At 39.9% G+C, this 18900-nt stretch overlaps 1 protein-coding gene across 7 annotated transcripts in view; it reads right to left on the bottom strand.

The window, feature by feature from the left end:
- Positions 1 to 17158, bottom strand: part of LOC104934962 (ninjurin-2) — a 34337-nt gene extending 17179 nt beyond the window's left edge. For 3 of the 7 annotated variants that reach the window (XM_019264850.2, XM_019264851.2, XM_019264852.2), the window contains exon 1: positions 16880 to 17155. In XM_019264850.2, coding sequence (XP_019120395.1) covers positions 16880 to 16975 — 96 coding nt within the window. In that variant the 5' untranslated portion in view covers positions 16976 to 17155. Of the gene's footprint in view, positions 1 to 16879 lie in introns of all 7 variants that reach the window. The other 4 variants (XM_019264846.2, XM_027272256.1, XM_019264847.2 and 1 more) reach the window with 4 other exon arrangements.
- Between the last annotated feature and the right edge of the window lie 1742 nt (positions 17159 to 18900).

Here is an 18900-nt window from a genome sequence, read left to right as displayed (position 1 = left end):
GTATCACATGCCAATAATGTGTTCACCATCCTTCTCCTTGTTCTTAAACACGCACTACATGCTGTCATGGCAATATTGCAAACAAATACATAAACAGAACTGCCTTCTCTGGAGTGGCAACTTCAGGCATCATCACTTGAGTGTTGACAGGCAGGAATGATAAGTATGTACAGCCCGGAATACTCCACTGCTTCATAGCTCATTTAAATCTCTTGAATGTACAGCCCAGTCGCACTAGTGTCAAGGAGACTTCCTATAGATCTAATTATAATGACAGAAGATTTACATGAATAGCTTTAATGTATGACCTTGTACTGCAGCTTCTCTGCATGCTTGGACTTGGTAACTGTGTGTAAATGTTATAACCTTCCAAGAGAAACACAAGTGTGCACTTTACTCACAACAAAAGATGTGTACTGTAACTGTAGCTCACTTATGGTTAAGTAACCTTTTTGCCGCTGATCTCAGTTTTCACAAATAAGAACAAGTTTGCACACAGAGACGTGATTTCAGATTCAAAACGTTAAATATCGCCGGTTGGTTTTAGCATGTATTTGAGATAAGGAAACATATTTCACAGGGAGAAACCTCAGGAGGAGCAACACAGCAGGGACTCTGCTATAAGCATGGACAGAAATGCAAGCAGTGAAATGGTACGTCCTGTTTTTTGGTATTGTTTTCGAGGTCTGAATGTCATTTTCCTGTCCTTGATCCTGTTTACAGTCTTTGTGCTTGGATTGGCTAATCACTTCTTGGACCAGTCGCTCTGCTGAATGCACAGAGACGATATTGATCTTCTCATCTAATTCCCGGGCAACACAGCAAAGACGCACACTTTCTGTTTACATTTTTTTCTTGTGTAGCTTTTCTGACCAACATACAACATACAATTATTTATCACCACATGTCCTCTAGATACACCTCTAATTGTAGGCACACACCCCACAAATAGGAAGTAGACATATACTTCACACAATGGCTTATAAAAAGACCTCAGTCCCCTCCAGGATGATTTGTGGATTTGTAAAAACATGCTACTCATTGTTGAGTGTTTGCTTTAGGTTTTTATTGCAGGGAAGGTATGTTTGGAAAGTGGACGCACTGATGTCAAAGAGTCTTTGTGAGGACGAAAGCAGTAGCAATAGCTAGAATTCTTTGTGGCGTTTAACTTGCCGTAAAAGGTGCATGGTTGGTATGTACTCTGTGAGAGCATCATAAATACCTGAAATAACTTCTTGTAAATAACCCATACCAATACTATATACCTATTTATCTATTACTCTGGGTTCCAGGTACAATCTCCCAGAGTCACACCCCCCAATTATTTCACTAATTTTGGTGAAACTGGATTATTATTACATAATATTTTTATATTAGCGAGGTAAACTGACGTGAACTATAGCTGCTGTTAGCTACTGTTAGCTCAGTTTGTTAGCAGGGCTGCCAGGACTTTGAGCTCAGAGAGCCGAGGGACCACCGGAAAGAGGAGTTTTTTTTTCAGGCCCAGGCAGCAGGGCATTGCTAATGAAGTGAAGCTGGTGTGATGCCAAAACTTGGAGCTGTGCAAGCAGGCAATGGGACTGGGCTCAACAGCCTATATGGACATAATGGCAGAGGCAAAAAAGAACATCGATGGATGAAGTTTAAAAAAAAAAAGAAAAAGAGGAGAGATGCTGAAGTTGCATGACGAGTAAATCTGGGATTGTGAAATAAAAAGCTCAAAGACAGACGCTGCTTGGGCTTCTTGCTGTTGAACTAGTAGGTAATATTAGCTGGCTGCTATGTCTTGCATTGTTGCACTCGCTTAATATTTGGCTGTTAGCAAAGCTCTGAAACCGGGGATACTACATTTTAAAAATACTCTTTTCTACCCAATGTTGCTTTAAATCCCTTCTTTCAGGAGCTCAGAGGTCAACAACGAGTTGTTCATGGACCCCCCCCAGGGGTGAGACGTTCCCCTTAAAAGAATGTTGCCTCGAACACCATGCCACTCCACTCCTTTAGCACACAGGTCATTTTAAACTGGAATGGTCCATGAAGCAGTGTTAACAGCGTGAGATAGTGAAATGTCTCAGAAGGGAAAAAAAATTCTAGGAACATTTCAAAAATTCAGTTCTTGTGAAAACACAAGTTTACCAGTGGTCTTCACTGCAATGGTGCAGTGCTGCATTCTACACGATGACAAATGAGTGATGTTTACCTGCAAACGCACTTTACAGCAATGTCTAAAGAGCAGCAGGATTAGTTTTTGGTTTTGTTGTTGTTATGCAGCTTAATAGTTAAAGGTATGGAAACCCTCAAGGTGTCCTAGAAAGGGTGTGAGACGTTTGATTGCTTAACTGTTGCTACCTGCTTTGGTTATTGTTGCCTATCATCCTAAAATATCTTCGCTGTTCATTTTGATGGGCTTATTTTATGATCCAAATGTATGAACGCGATCACTCAATGATGATATACTACACTAACTGATTGTGGTCTATTCTCACAAAGATGACGAAATGCCCATTAATGTTACCTGATGATTTCAGAATATAAACACAGACTGAATCTATATTTCCAAACAAAATCAAGCAAGCATAAACAAGTGTTTTCTATTGCCTAAATATGCAGCTTATCCATTACAGACACATGCAGGCATTTGGAAAGTGTTATTCACTTTAGAGTCAAAACAACGAGTGTGTTTGAATTCAGAGAACAAAAGAAAAAGGAGCAGAAAAGTTCCCTTTGGTGGGAAAAACACCACAAAAGTGCAATTTTGGATTCCTATGTCAAAAAACAAAACAAAAGACGATAATATACACTCTATGGTTCCCATCGATTGGAGAAAATGTGGTATAGTGCCCTATAAGGATGCTCACGCTAACCCTGGCTAAGCTGTTTCACAATAAATGCAACATGACTTTCTGCACACTGGTGCCATTCTTATTTTTTTCACCCCTGTGCCTCAAACAGTCTGAGTCCACCCCTGGTGTACAATCTACTCTCTTTCACGATGTAGCAATGTAGACAATGGAAATTACCCTCTGTGAGTAATAAGCTAGAGTTTGAGTGGTGCCTCTGAGCTTAATCTCTATTAAATTAACCGTCTGACCCAGCAGATACTCAGCTGCTCGTTCATGTAAAGCTGAGCCAACAGTGCTGTTCAGTTCCCAGCTTTACAAGCAATGCAGTTTAGCTGTCATAACGTAATATGTAACAACAGTTTGTTTTCATTTTGTCATGCAGTCTTCAACCCTGAAAGAAATGTAACATTCGGTTGCAGAATCAGCCAAGTTGCACATTCTGATATTTATTTGGAAGTTATTATGTTTTCATTCTCTTCTCCTTCCAACTATTTCCTAAAAAAAATCAACTAACAGCTCGAAGGTGAAATGACTCACATGCATGAAGGAGAAAGAGCTGCTGTAGAATTAACACCTACAGCGACATAGCACTCCAAATAAAGCACAAATTTTCATCTAAAATCCACCGTGTGTCTGCCCGTGTGTTTTGTGTGCATTTGGCAAACTGTACGTATGAGAACAAAAATCAATGAAGCAGAAAAAGTGGCAAACCTATTAAATAGCCTAATCCCGTAAGTCACGTAAGCCTTTAAGTAGAATAACAACCACAGTGATTACACAGTGTGTGTCTGTTGTTTGGTTGAATCATGATTCATTGACCCAAAAAGTCAGTTTGCCACAATATGATCTTGATTTACAGTCACATTGTATCCAAAGCAAACAAGACAAGAAGCATGTGGGAGGGGCACACTAATGCAGGATGTGTGTGTGCGTGTGTGTACATATCATATACTGTAAATAGCTCTATTGTACTGTGCATGTGGTTATGTTTTGGAGTTGTGCCTTAGGTGCTGAGGTGTGGTGTGAACAGGTGTAATGAAAAGAATGTAAAACTCCTGAGATAAAAGATAGACACTTTAACGTATTTTCTTTGGCGTGTCACTTTCTCTCTCTGGCTGTTTGGAGTTTAAACCTCCCTCGGGCGTACAAGCTTTCAGGCCTGGGCCATGTGTGACATCGCAGGACATTCCTCCCAGCGGCTTCCTGGCTTTCATGACTCGGCCTTCATCACCATCCACAACACACACTTCCTTCCTTTGTGTTTGTGTGTATGTGGGCATTCCCGCTTCCCGAGTTCCACGAATGCTGCTGTTTTGTGCCTAGGCTGCATCCCAAAAGATGTTTAAAGAGACAGAGAGACAGATATAGACACTGCTCGGGACTGAAAATATATAAAAACAACAATAGCATGAAAAACCACCCACTAAATTCACACAACACGGAATATATGGAAACTCTGTGTATTATTAACAGATGAATTCTAATGAAGAATTAAGGGATTTTAAAACATCAACTGTGAGTCTGGAAGAAATTTAGGGATTTACTGGCATAAGGGGCATTATGCAAAAACGATGGCCTTTCATCAGTCATGAAGGGACAACACGAAAGATGCACCCAGCACCACTGCACCATTTAAAAGGCCATACTACACCCATCTCATCCCTCTGTCCGCATCAGTCATTTATCCCGCATCATACCTGCCGTTCCACTAATTTAATTTGCATGTAAATGGCACGGTGTAATAAATATTAAAAGTAACTGAGCCAAACTCCAGAGACCATCGTTAAAACTCCAGTGGCAGGAAGCTAACTTGGCTGTTTCGACATTCATCCCTGCCAACATTTTATTTGCTCAAGATGTGACAGGTGGAAATCTACTGAAGCTAAATGTTTTAAAAGTATAGCGCACACCTCTGTACACAACAGGAACCTGCAGATGAATGCCTGCTCAACCAGTTGGATATGATCGACCATGCAGCAAAAGCCGGCCTCTTTCTTGTCATATCTGACTCGAGTAAGTAAGTAAGATGTTACAAAGGTACACACACCTGGAGGAGGTGAAGTGTGACCTGTGTGTGACCTGAAAGAGGACTGGGAGACTCTTTGCAGTATGTAATGTACACAATGATGTATTATGCATGAACAAACATTTGCACACATAAATGTGCTCCCTAATTACAAAACAGTGACCTGTAAACGTGTCCTGATGATGCAATTGTACACATTGCTCAGTAAACATACTGAAGACGCTAACACGCTCACACAGCGTTCATTCCAATGACTTTATGACATAGCCTACGGAGGCCCTGAGAGGTAAGTGAAAATTAAAAAATTCTGGTGAAGTCCCATCTACATAGTTTTCTCTCATGGGTTTATGAATCAAGAACAGGTGAAAAAAGGTTAAAAAGAAAAAAACTTTCTAAGAGTTTATTATAGAAATGTTTCATCTCATAGAGAAAAAAAAGTTTACTTTCAGTTTTTTTTCACTGATGATTTGTAATACTCATTTTGGCCACAAGAGGCTGAAGTGTATCACTACCTCATGTTCAAATAGGACTAAAAGTTTTCAAGTTTGTTTCCAGTTTTAGCACAGACATTTACATAATACATTTCTAGCCAAACGAAGGACATGACAGTAATATTACATTACTTTCTAACAGACAATTTATGCACCTTGTGTTAAAACTAAAAACTGAAGAAAAAAAAACATGAATGCTTTTAGTCCTATTTAGAACATGGGATAGTTAATTAAATAAAGGAACTTACTATCATGGAAAAATCTTTTTTTTGTTCTGTTCTTAGAGGAGAGAAAACTAATTAAATCAGGTTCAGAAAATGGATCACCATATTTTTTTCTCCTCTCAAGGCTTCCGTATTTTACACACATAAAACACACCGTCCTATGCACTGATATTCTTCACTGTAAAAACTATACGGTCAATTGACGCCAGGGGTACGATGTATAGCTGATGTTCACAGAGTGTATAATCACAGTAAAGAACTTCGTCTACAGATTTTATGCAGCTGTTATCAGCACACGTATGCCTGAAGAAAGAGAGGAAGACAAACACTGTCTGTAGCTCCCTGGTTACCACATGAGTTTGTGTCGCTGTGGCAATGTGGTAATAATCAACATGGATCTAAGACCTCTGTGATCAAAGCAACTTCAACAGCCACCCGTGTAATTTCAGATAACCGCAAGACCGTGATGTACTACCACCGTTGGAAATTAAAGTGTTTAATCGTCATGATGGAAGTTTTCCACTGAGACAAACCTCTGAACATTAAGTGCCACGTCTGATTTCGGTTTTCAGTAGACACATCCCAACACATTAATCAGATTAAGGGGGATCTATTGAAATGGAATATAATAATCATTAGTATGTTTTCATTCGTGCATAATCACCCCCGTCGTTTTTAACTACTACTTTCTACTGGCTCTAAATAGGATCTATCCCATTTTTTTTTACAGGTTTTGCAGCCATCATAGCTTATCCCACATGCTTGGAAGAGAGTGAGGTGTGGAGTATTCAGTTGGTTGCAATCTGTAACTCTTCGCTATAGATGCCACAAAATACTACACAGTGGACCTTTAAGGAGGAGGTTAACAGAGTAATAAGCATCGTATAGCTAACAAAAGATGTAAGATGTAAGTAAATGTTTATGATGCAGTATGTCCATTTATCCATCCGATAGAACACTTTGGACCCAAAATCTACATCAAAATTCTACATTTGCAGATGAAATGCCTCTGAAACCTCAAGTCAAAGCGTTCAATCATCACTAAATTTCACTTGTAATACTAATGTACCGAGACACAGCTCACAGTTCTTTGGACTTAATTCTAATGTAAGCATGCTAACATGGTCACAATGAGGTTTATATGGACAGAAAATAAATTTGGACCTGATGATGGTGCTAAGTGAGAAGTCAGAGGGTCAAAGTTGTTACACATTATCCTCTGGGGACCATGAATGTCTGTGTCAGATTTTACAGCAATCCATCTGGGATATTTCAGTAGATAATAAAAATGTCAACCTGCTAGTGGAACTAGAGGGAGAGTCACAGGTTCACGAAAGTCAGTTGGATCCGTCCTCTGGGGACCATAAATATGTACAAAATTTAATTTAAAGATAAAATATGTAGAAAAAAATACATATGTATCTACTTAGAGATATATACATTTTCTACTCTTCAAGCTATTTTCCTCCTGAGAAGAGGTGAATGATGTCTTGGTGAAGTTATTACTGTTTATTTTCACTGAAGAGGTCAAAGTGTGGACACATACTCCTGAACGCGCAACACACACACACACACACTTTCTCTCCACATGCATAAATACAATGGATCAGTGAAAATGGCAAACCCTTGGTCACTTAGGACCTCAGAGGCTCCTTAACATGATGTGTGCCATGATGTTTGAACAGAGCAGGCTTACATAGACAGGATACTGAGAAAAAAATGCTGTGAAACATTTTATGAGTTCAGTCACGGGGGAAGTTTCAGAATAAAACGTGAGATTAGTGAAAGTAGTTTTCACTCCGCCTTTTAAAATGTATGGCATTTTGGTCAACAATTAAACAGCATAATAGAACAACACATTTTTCCATTTAATGACCTGCGAAATTTGTGTTGAAATGTGCAATGGCTTTCACATTAATTGAAAGTAGAGTGTGTATTGCCTTAAGACTCAGTCAATGCCTTTGTGGTTTTACACAGAGGACAATTAATAACAGAGTGCCTTTGTTTTCGTATTTAGCGTGATCTCACTGTGTTGAAATCAACAATAGTCCCATGAGCACCGCAGGCACCAGGGGACATCAGTGTCAGAGACTGGATGAGGTAAGACAGAACCTCACCCACCTCCCACACTCTTCACACTTTAAAACACATTTAAAACCACAGATGACCTCATGCCGTTACATCATTCTCCTGCATCAACAAAAATGCAATGGTTTTATAATGTGTACATAGTAGTAATCGTAATATAGCAGTATAGAGTGCAGTATATTATGCAAAGCTTGAAGGAATACAGATTTGTGTAATGTTTTAACATACTGCAACATTCAAAACCCTTTTAGCTCTGTTTTTGGTCTCCACCAACCGTTGTCTCTTTAGCGCTTAAATGTTCCACTATGTTCACCAGTTAGTTTTTTAGCGTACAGAGGGTTTTTAGAGCATGCATTAGAATAAAAAGTGATAATTCTTTGTGGATTTGACCCTTTTTACATTACACATAGTCAGTATTAATTAGAGCAGCTTTAAAGTTGTATTTTTACATTGTTTTTATTGGTTTATTGACGCCAAACAGACGTGTATCTCACCGGGACTACTGCACACACAGCTGGCAGTCATACAAGCCACATATTTACATGTTCACAAACATATACAGTACATATGTCAGCTGGACAGTTTATACATACACTCGTAAACTTACATGCAAGATTAAGCAGAGACATAAACGTCAGGGATCTTTCCCACACATACTTTATCTTATCCGATGACCTAGCACTCGTGCTGGAGGGAAGGAAAACATAGAGTGAGGTCTGTATTTACCCTTAGATCACCCCTCAATTTGGACATAAACACACACATACACATACTGGCAAACAGCCCGCTGCATAGCAACACATTTTATCAACAAACACGAGAGGTCCGATTCTGTTTGTGTGTCTCGGATTGTAGCCAAAATTACCTTTTTTTCCCCTTGATTTCTGCATGCCAAGTTACCTCTCCCTCTCTCTCTCTCTCTCTCCACCCTTTCTTTCTGTTCTTTCTATCAATCCACACTCTTTTCTTCCCTCGCATTTGCCTCTTAAAGGAGTAGTTGATGGAAATGAGCTCATGCACTTCCAAAAATTCAACGAGAAGACTGATATCAATCTTGACTCCCACCCCGCACAGCCTCTATAGCATTGTATATGTTTATGACATTGTACACGTTTATATCTATTTTTATGTTTATGCCTGTGGCCACATGTGTTTCTATATGTATCTGGCTGTGATCCAAGCGTAGTGCACAGAGTACATTAGACCTCTATAACAGCTTGAAATGGAGTGTATGGCATCTCAAACCACTGCAGTAAAATGTAAAGCTGCAAGTTGATAAGACAGACTCTAAATATAAATACATGTTCATGATATAAAAAAACTATTAAAAGGTTACATGTGTTTTTATGAGCAGGGTGTGTGTACAAAGCTACATGGAAAGTCTGCGGAAATATGTACTTAGATTTATACTTCGGGTATGCATTTGTGATTTACGTGTATTTCTGTGTGTTTGTGTTCATGTTTGAGTTATAGTGTCCCAACCGGGGAGCCTCAGTGCTAGAGAGGGGGTTTCCTGTTCTTTCTTGGCAGATATGACTGGAACAAGTGGATGCGGAACAAAGTGTGACACAACACTCTTTGGCTCTAAAGTTGCAGCTAGTGATTTATTTCATGTGTGACAATCAGCTCAAGGTTTTAAGGATGGTCTTTTAGTCAGTTTGACAAATAATATCTTCATGAAATATCATCAGACAGAGTCCAGAAAGTCTTCCACTGGTTAAAAAAAAACAACTTTTGAGTAGATGTTGGAGTCAAGATTTTAAATCCTAGTAATATTTGTGCTTTATATCTGCTGTGTTTCACTCTGCGACATAATAATTGTGGGTTTGTGTGTGAGAGAATGCAGGAGACGGACAGACTGGTGTGTATGTGTGCGTGTGAAAAATCTAATTGTTTATATATGGTGGGAAAGTTTCGTCTGGTATCACTCATCTTGGATCTTTTCGCACACACTCACCACTCTCTCAACACTCAGAAAATCACATTTCTGCGCACACGCGCACCCAAATAGCATCGGATTGAGCTCTTTTCTCATAAAGCTGTTTCAGATTCAAACCGAGTCAGCTGTCATTTCCCCCCGCAAAATGAAAAGAAAACACACACACACACACACCCACCCTCAACCCCCCCTTCCTTCCTCTTCACAGGGGATGAAGAGGAAGGAGAAAAATGAAAAGAGGAACAGAAAAAAAGAGAGAAGATGATGAAGAGAAATGTATGAGGGAAAAAGGAGAGACAGAACTGGAGTGAGAACAAAAAGCAAAGAAGGGGAGTGAGGATGAAAAGATATAAAGTACTGTACGAGCAACACACACACACACTTTTAAATCAAAGTCCTGAACATGTCCACAGAAACACACTGGAAAATATTATCTGTGTCTGTTTTGGCACTTCACCACCTTCTTTTCCAAAGTGGATAGTAAAAACAAATACACTTGAATTGAAATGTTTTAAAAACACAGGTGGGATGATTGTTATTTTCTAATAAACACAGCTGAAATACTTCTGCTTGGCAGTAATATCAAGAAGCCACTTCATCTGTATAGCCAGTTACACAATACAGGTGTTGACAGTGACACGCAATTCTGTTTCTGTTATCAGACGACCGTGGGAATAAAAACAATAATTTCACAAATAGGCCCTTAATCCAAATATGATACTGAGGTGTGTTGATCTATCCATTCAACCACACCTATAATCAGATGGTGGCAGTGATATAGCTTTTCATTGTTAGCCGACAGCTGTTGAAAGGGTTTTTAAGTGATGACACTTTTAGAAAATCAAGATTGATTTATTAAATATTTAATATTTATCTGCATGTGTGTGGATGCTGCCCCACACAGGTGCTGTTCACACCTCTTCTGAGGAGAAAGGTCAAGGGGTTAGATTCCTGGACCAGCAGGATAATTCTTGGCTGGGAAATTAAAGGGCAGCACGTCAGTCCCACCACTGAGATGCCCTTTAGCAAGCTTGGGCCCTTCCAGGTGTGTAGGTCTTTGGGCGAGCTAGTCTGAACTGAACACATTTAAACTCTCTCTCTCTCTGCACATTCTGATTCTCTCACCAAGCTCCAAAACACAGTTGATTGATTGATTGTACCTACCTAAGACAAATCTAGCAAGATTCTTGTATATATTTAAGATGAACAACAGTATCCTCTAGCTGCAGGGCTGTGCAATGTGTCAAATTTATTATTTTAATAGGGTTGTGTGTGTGTCTACATCCTCAGAATTGAGATGTCAATGTGCATTTTGATGACAACATTGCAACTGCTTTATTTTTCTTGCTCAACTGTCGTACATGTTGTCTCTTGTCTCTTTTTTTTATAAACCGCAACCCAAGCATGACAAAAAATGTTTGTGAGCACCAACAGTTTCCCAGCCTTGAAAACTAAACTAAAGTTTTTTTTTTTCATCCCTTTAACAAAGTCTTCAGTTTTCAGTCTTTAGAACAAGCAACAAAAATACTGAGCTTGTTGTCAACAGATTCATTTCCATGACGACATGAGGAAAGTCCACCTGCTGAAAGTAAATCTGATCACAAGTCAGACCTGAGACATATTCGGATGCTAACTGATCACAGCTTGGCACAATCTGTTTATCTGGACATTAGAGATCAGAGAACATGATCGACGTACTCATTCTGTGTTCTGTTTCTGTCAAAGCGCACACAGACATGAAACACACGTAACATAGGTTAGACTTGCAAAGCAAATATTACATTACACACTTATTACACAACAACAACACGTCATTTAAAGATGAGGCTCAGATGGGTCTCGGATGAAAGTTCCCGGAATCACACACACACACACACACACACACACACACACACACACACATTCTCGTACTTCACACCTACACTCAGAATGTGGCATTTGCCGTGTAGGGGCCAGGAAGGGGTTACACGCACTGACTCACACACACACACACACACACACACACACACACACACACACACACACACACACGTGCACGTAATGTCAAAAAGAGGCAGCAATGTATTCTGGGAGGTGAGATAAGTGGGAAGGTGATGAGAGAGACGGTAGTCATGGAGGGACACACAGTACCAGAACTGTAAAAAAAACAAACTCTTCCGGTAAACAATTAGAAAATTACAGGAAGAGCAACTCCCAAAAACACACTTAAATACAGTTGTGAACCTATTATTTTGATCTATCTATTAGTATGATTATCACTATTGTTGTTGGTATGAGTGACATGTAAGACCAGCCCTTTTGGAATCTGCAAATGTCACTCGATGGCCAGTTCAGGCTTGTTCCCATGGAAGAAATGACTTCTCTAAGATATAACTGTCATGCTTGCAGAGTTGCTGTGATTTCAAAATGACCATCCCTTTCCAGCGAAACAGAAACTGACAGAAACTTGCCTTCTTAAGAATTTGAACACACTTTTAGGCATATATAAACTTGTACTGCATAAAGGGTGGGTGTGGGAGGGAGTTGTTCTGGGTAAACGATCATACTATTTCTTTTTCCAGTGACTAAACAACATCCCCATTCTCACAGTTTTTACTCCAGCATCCAAGACAGATTTTAAGACTATATGCAGAAATAACAGAGAAAAGTTCCAATCCTTTTAATTTATTAAATCTGGTGATATTTTACATTCCTCTTATTTTCAGCAAATTCAGTAAAAAAAATAAAACCATGCTAAGAAGTAGTCCGTACACCCACACCTTGATATAGCTTATACCTCTGTGCCACAGACCTCCATTATTGTCCAAAAACTGATAAGCCACCTTGTTGCACGGGGTGACATATTCAGAGAGCTGGAATAACAAAGAATATGGCAGAATGGTATATGCCTAACTATGTTTCTATTCATTCATACCTCAGAATGAGCCTTTTATATCTACAGATGATCATGATCACTCCACCATGTTGCCACCATGTTTCTACAGTAGCCCAGAACGTGTTTTTCATGCATTCAGCAGCCATTGTAGTTTCTCTATGCCAGGAAGGACAGGGTGAGGTGAGGGGGTTGCAATTAGCACCTGCAACTGCTAGATGCCACTAAATCCTACACACTGCTCCTTTAAAGGTAACCCACACTAAACCCTGTAATTAAGAAAAATACCAGTGCACTACCAATAGGCTGAAAGGGTTAAGTTAGATGAACTTCTGATCACACCCATGATCATGTGTGGTCTGTTGTATTTGTGTCACCATCGGTTGGCAACCAAGCATGATTATTTTGCTGGTTACAGTTGAACTAAATATATGTTGAGATGTGTGTCCATTAAATATAATTAAAGACAACACTAGTCTTATGACTGTACAATGGCACTGGAGAACAGTACAGACGTACAATATTGGCGGTCTCTATTGTCAGGTTATTTCATTTTATTGATTATTAGAAGAACACTCAAAGCTGCTGTACACAAACTAATATTACAGATAAAATGGTGTTAAAAGCAACATTTAACCACTAAGACACCACCCTCTTTGACTTTGCAACATGGCTGCCATGCTTGGAGAGGCTGTGTGATTCCTGTTAGTTCTGTGTCATCCCTCCACGCCCTGTTGCTGCGCTCTATACATAGAGAGTGACTTGGAGGTGTAAAGCTTTCACACCATAGAAATAGATTCATCATGGCATGGCTTCACACAGACTCTGTGTGAAAACCTCATAAATCTAATTTCGGCTAATTACACGCTTTCTTCGCACTTGATCAGAAGCTATGCTGAGCGGATGATGAGAAGATGTCATGAACTCAGAGACGAAGAGAAACTCTTCAAAATCGGGCACATTATGAGCATCAAACTGTATTTACAGTCCTTTATATATTATATAATCCATATATAATACAGCTCATATGCAAATAGTACCTAAAGGGTAAGTCCAGGTAGTTTAGGTCAAGTTAATTTTATAATTAAAATCTCTTTTAGACAAAACATGTCATTCACAAAGCATGGCACACACCTTATCAATGTATTTACTAGTTTGTTAAATGACTCATCATACGATACTGCTAAGATTTGTAGGTGTGAAATTTAAAGGTCCAGTGTGTACTATTTAGCGGGCTCCATTTACAGAATATGACAGTAAGTTGAGCTTTTTATATCTGCAGACACAGCAGGCCCTCTTCCTGGGAGTCCACTGTGTTGAACTGCTATGTTTCTACAGTAGCCCAGAACAAACAAACAAACTAAACACTGGCTTTTAGAAAGGGCTTGCCGTGTTCTGTCGAGGATTCACACCACTAGACGCCACAAACTAAATAACAAGTGTTCTTCATCGATCTTTAGAAATGATGCAGTACAAAAGAAAAGAAAAAACGCCATTGAAAGTCACTATGAGCACATAGCCCACTCCATTCTGGAGCTTATAATCACATGACTTCCTCAACAGATAGAGATTCCTCTTCTCGTCCATGTTGGCCTACTGTAAAAGTTGAGATTGAGAAAGTTATTTCTTGATCTTGGAAACAGCAAAACAACTGGGCAACTATTTTTCTATTTTCTGCCATCTACAAACTAACAATGGCCAAAAGAAATCAAGTGATGCCAGCAAGCTTTAAGACTGTCCGCAGTACAAATATGACACTGTGGCTATAAATTGCCAGTGAAGTTAAACCACATCTAATTATACAACTAGTATTTCACAGAAGGATATCCATTTCATAATTATTATCACACTGCCTCTGACTCTTAATCTAACATATATCACACTGTTCCACCTGCTGCATCTTAAACCGTAAATTCACTAGCCATCCATCTGTCCGTTGAAACAGCATGGCGAAGACATATGAGTCGCATAATGTAGCGATGATAGCATTAATCACAAACCACTACAGTAAGCAGGCACTGACATACAGGATGTGTATCATGCTGAGAGAGCTATTTCTTAAACACACATGCACATGTACATATGCTCATTTCCGCTTTTCTGGGGTTCACACATTTCTCTTTTCTCATCTGTCAATGTATGATTAAACCACCAAGGTTGAAATAAATAGCTGTGGCGAGAACTTGGCATCCGTGACTGTAAACATTTACATTTTGAGCCACATGATATGATCACTACTGCCGCAGTTAGTGGCTTATGGTGGCCAAACGGTGCTATACATTCTCAGCTTACCCCGTGATTAAGGGTGCAAGGCCTTTGGCTCTGTCACCAGTCAAGGCGGTCTTTATCCTCAGTCACAATCCACGTTAGTCACTTTAACTCTTATTAATTGCTGCTAAAATATACACCAGGCTTCTGCTTCAGCTACTGTGACAGCTGTGTGCGGTTAAACTGACGCTACAAATAATCCCTATTACAGATGTACTGCACTTTGTGCTTCATAAATGGAAATATTGTTCAAGGTCTCTGTGATATACAAGCATGACTCATCCAAACATGATAGGCAAATCCAGGCACTGAAAGTGTTGTGTGCGTATTTGTGTGTGTGTGTGTGTGTGTGTGTGTGTGTGTGTGTGTGTGATGATTCCAGTGCAAACTGCTTTCAGTTAAATGAATGGACAGGAGCAGCATTCATGAGTGCTAAATTTAGAGGTGGTTAGCAAGCAGGCAAACAACCTTATTTTTGCTGCTACATAAATTTAAAGGTACAACTGCTGCGACTGTCATCCTGCTGACAGGAGGTGAAATTATAGATATGAGATTTTTTACTTAGCAGCTATTCTTTTGGGGGAAATTCACAACTGAAGTAGTTTTTTTCCCCCCACACAGTCAAGATTATACCTTACAGCTTACAAAAAGCATATTGGAAATGGTCTAAAAAGATCCAGACACATATTATGGTATATATAGTAACATTTACATGAAATGTAAAAGTAGATTTAGGGAAGAAACCCACTTTTAGTTACAGAAGAAATGCAAATTATATGTGCTGCTTGACCAGTTCTGAATTAAACTGAATACTGAGCAGCAATACTTAATTAACATAATTTAAAATTTTATTTAGGTTTCATTTAACCCACAATACAAACACAAACACTGTGATTATGTGTATTTAACCTGGACGGTTCTGAAGCAAATGGGTCTTTAACATATACACATATGCCCACTCAGCTACTATACGGCTTTTCTCCCACATCTTTTGCTGTCTCACTCATACAACCCCACACACACACACATCAACTCTCACATTTTTTTTTTAACACCCTTACACACACACACACACACACACACACACACACACACACACACACACACACTAAGCTTGTCTTGAGTTATAGCACTTTGTTCACTGGAGACTGGAGCTAAATATACCAGTAACTGATAGCCCTGCTGGTTGACTGGCAGGAATACTGCTAGCCCTGACACCGATACAGAAGATGATACAGACACCAGGGAGTGTGTGTGTGTGTGTGTGTGTGTATGCATGCGTGTGGGTGGGTTGTTAGGGGGCTGTGTCACAGTTGTGTTGGGGAGGCTGTCGGCATACCTATAACTGCAGTGAATGATGAGTGAGAGGATTATTTGTAGAAAGAAAGAAGTGCTATACTACCATGAGCAATGCCAAGCTATGGAAGCCAAGAACGGCTCTGCTTGCAATGCCGTTTTCTCAAGTTTGCAAGTTAATTATGTAATCTTTTTTCCTCATGATAACGGGTTAACTTATCTTGTTCTGTTGAGAAAACGATCACTGAAGTGATCACTCGCCTGTGAAGTTGCAAACCCCATTCTACAAAAATTCATCAAAACAGTCACAAAAGGCTGTTCCAAAAAGCAGCCTTCCAGAAATAACATATCAGCTCTTAAACCCTGCATTCACCTCTTTTTCTTGTGCATTAGTGAGTACCTGCTCTGTTGACCTTTTCTACATTAGAGGACTTTATTAGCCTTTGCACCCTGGCCCTAATTGATATTTGATGGATGTTGCGATCGTAACTTGCTCTCAGAATAGAGTACAGACACTGGGCCGAACCCGGAGAGCCACACAGCAACCCCCTCTGATCCTCAGCTCTCACGTAGACAGGACATACCACAGCTCTGCGGCAAAGCTAAGACAGGAGCAGCAATTCAGAGTTGTAGATAGAGCAGGACTGAGAGACAGGGAGATGAAAGAGTGAAGGGAAGAGGGCTTGAGAAAGAGGGGGAACATTGCTTAACAGACAGAAAGACGCATCTATATTCCAGGTTTACCATTCACATTTTACTTTCTTACTATTTCTGCCTCTACCTGCCTCTGTGGCTCTTCCTCTGTACCCTCTGTCTTTTTAGGTGCACTAACCTGCAGAGGGCCGCTGGCTGGCATGGTGGATCTCAGCGATGTCAGGTCGATGTCTCGGCCCTGCTCCCCTCTCTCAGTCTTCCCAAGTCCCTGCATAATAAGACCCGTAACGAGCAAGCAACAGAAGCACACACACACTCGCGCACCCGAGTGTTGCCCCCACAGCAGTGAAAATGCTAATGCGAGGATGGCAGTGGTCCTTATGAAAGGAAATTACCCTGAACGCCAGGCACCAAGCACCAGTCAAGGCCAGGGAGGACAGCAGAGGGACAAACAAACGCCTTATTCACCCCATCGTGGTCTCCCTCTCTCTCTCTCTTTCACTTTGTACTCTTTCAGCCTGTCTCTTTCTCCCTCCATTCTCCTGCTGTAACAAATCTAGGTTGTAAAAATGGTGGAAAAGAACCATCATACTGAAAACCAGGCAAATATTGTCCAAGTGTTGCCATATTTAAAGTTAGTCTTGTCTCCATCTATGATTCTATTTGATCAACCAACGCAAGCCAGTCCACACTAACTTGTGTCTATTTGTGCTTGTTTGCTCGACAAAAACATTCTGCTGTATTTCTGTTAAGTTAACTGAGGTCAGGCGTCTTCTCGTAAAAGCACTGAGGCTCCTCTGTTGGGAGCTCTGTAAACCAGGAGACCCCAGGCTCTGTAACAGGGACCCAAAGACACCATGTGCTTATAGGAGACACGCCAAGTGACATCAGAGACGGATATCTCATAGACAAGTACAATCAATACTGTCTGCATGGCAATAGAGGTGAGTAATAAATATGTTTTGCAAAGAAGTTAATGAAGTGACTGTAACATCCATTACTACAGCTAACAGTAGCAGCATAGGCTAATGGTCATTCCATTGGTGGAGTGCAAAACCCATTGAATCCTATTGAATAAGAATTTTATTAATATGATATAAATACCAAAACACTTTTGACATTTTGCGTGTCATTTAACAAATTAAAGACGCCACCTTTTATGAGTGTTGGATTATGAGTTACTTAGTCGCCGTGGTGACAATGCTGATTATTTCGATTAGGCAACAAAACTGCTTGGTTAGTTTAGCTGATTACGTTAAACACGTTTGTTAACTTAAAATGAGTCGCCCTAGACTTTTGTTTCACACAGGACACAAACAGTTGTACACCGGGAAGCCCAGTGTTTGTTTGACCCATCCATCCATCAATCCAAACTTCGGATGTGGATCTCGTTCTTTATGTCCCCTGACGTTATGCTTTATTCATTTGCCCTTTGGTGATTCCAGGCTAGTTTTACAGCTCATGATGTCAGCTTTTTATGTGCAAGAGGAAGAATGTGTTATCTCTTCTTTCCAAAGCCTAGCTTTAATGTAAAAGAAGCTAGAGATGTGAAAATGTAGAATGAAATACATTTACAGGACACAATTGGCTGAGAGCCTAAGATTAGACAGGAAACAGGACAGACCCGTCAGCATGACTACAACATTTAAAACCTTTAAAAAGCCTGACAGTGAATTAACACAGCACAAACAAATTCACATGAGACACATTTATATGTCTTATATGTGACTTATAGGTATGAGTTTTTCAGCACACACACACACCCACACGTCAGATCACCAGCATTGCACAAACAGAACGGAAAAGACAAGAGAATCAACTTGTCTTCTTTTCTCTCTCTCGTTCAAATACGCACACATGCAGAATGTCCTGAGGGGAACGATGGCTGTCAACAGTGATCAAACACACTGCTGGAAGCTCATAATCCTCCAAAAATGATCACTTCAATGACAGGAATTTCATTAGTTAAAGTGTACCTCAATAGAACATCAGACACACATGCACACACCCATACCCACACACAAAGCAAACCTTTATCCCTTATGAAGACTTATGCAATAGACATTGTTGTTTCAAATTACATTACTGTTTGTTAACTGTACACAATGTTATTTAATGTGAATCTCATATAGTATAATGTCAACTTTCTGGGTCATAGCTGAGCCTAAGGACTCTATGATATGAACTAACTGGACATAT

The sequence above is a fragment of the Larimichthys crocea genome, chromosome XX (assembly GCF_000972845.2).
Source record: "Larimichthys crocea isolate SSNF chromosome XX, L_crocea_2.0, whole genome shotgun sequence".
In the NCBI taxonomy this organism is placed as follows: Eukaryota; Metazoa; Chordata; class Actinopteri; family Sciaenidae; genus Larimichthys; species Larimichthys crocea.
Note: the sequence above shows the minus strand (reverse complement) of the source record. Positions and strands in the feature narration are given on the sequence as shown.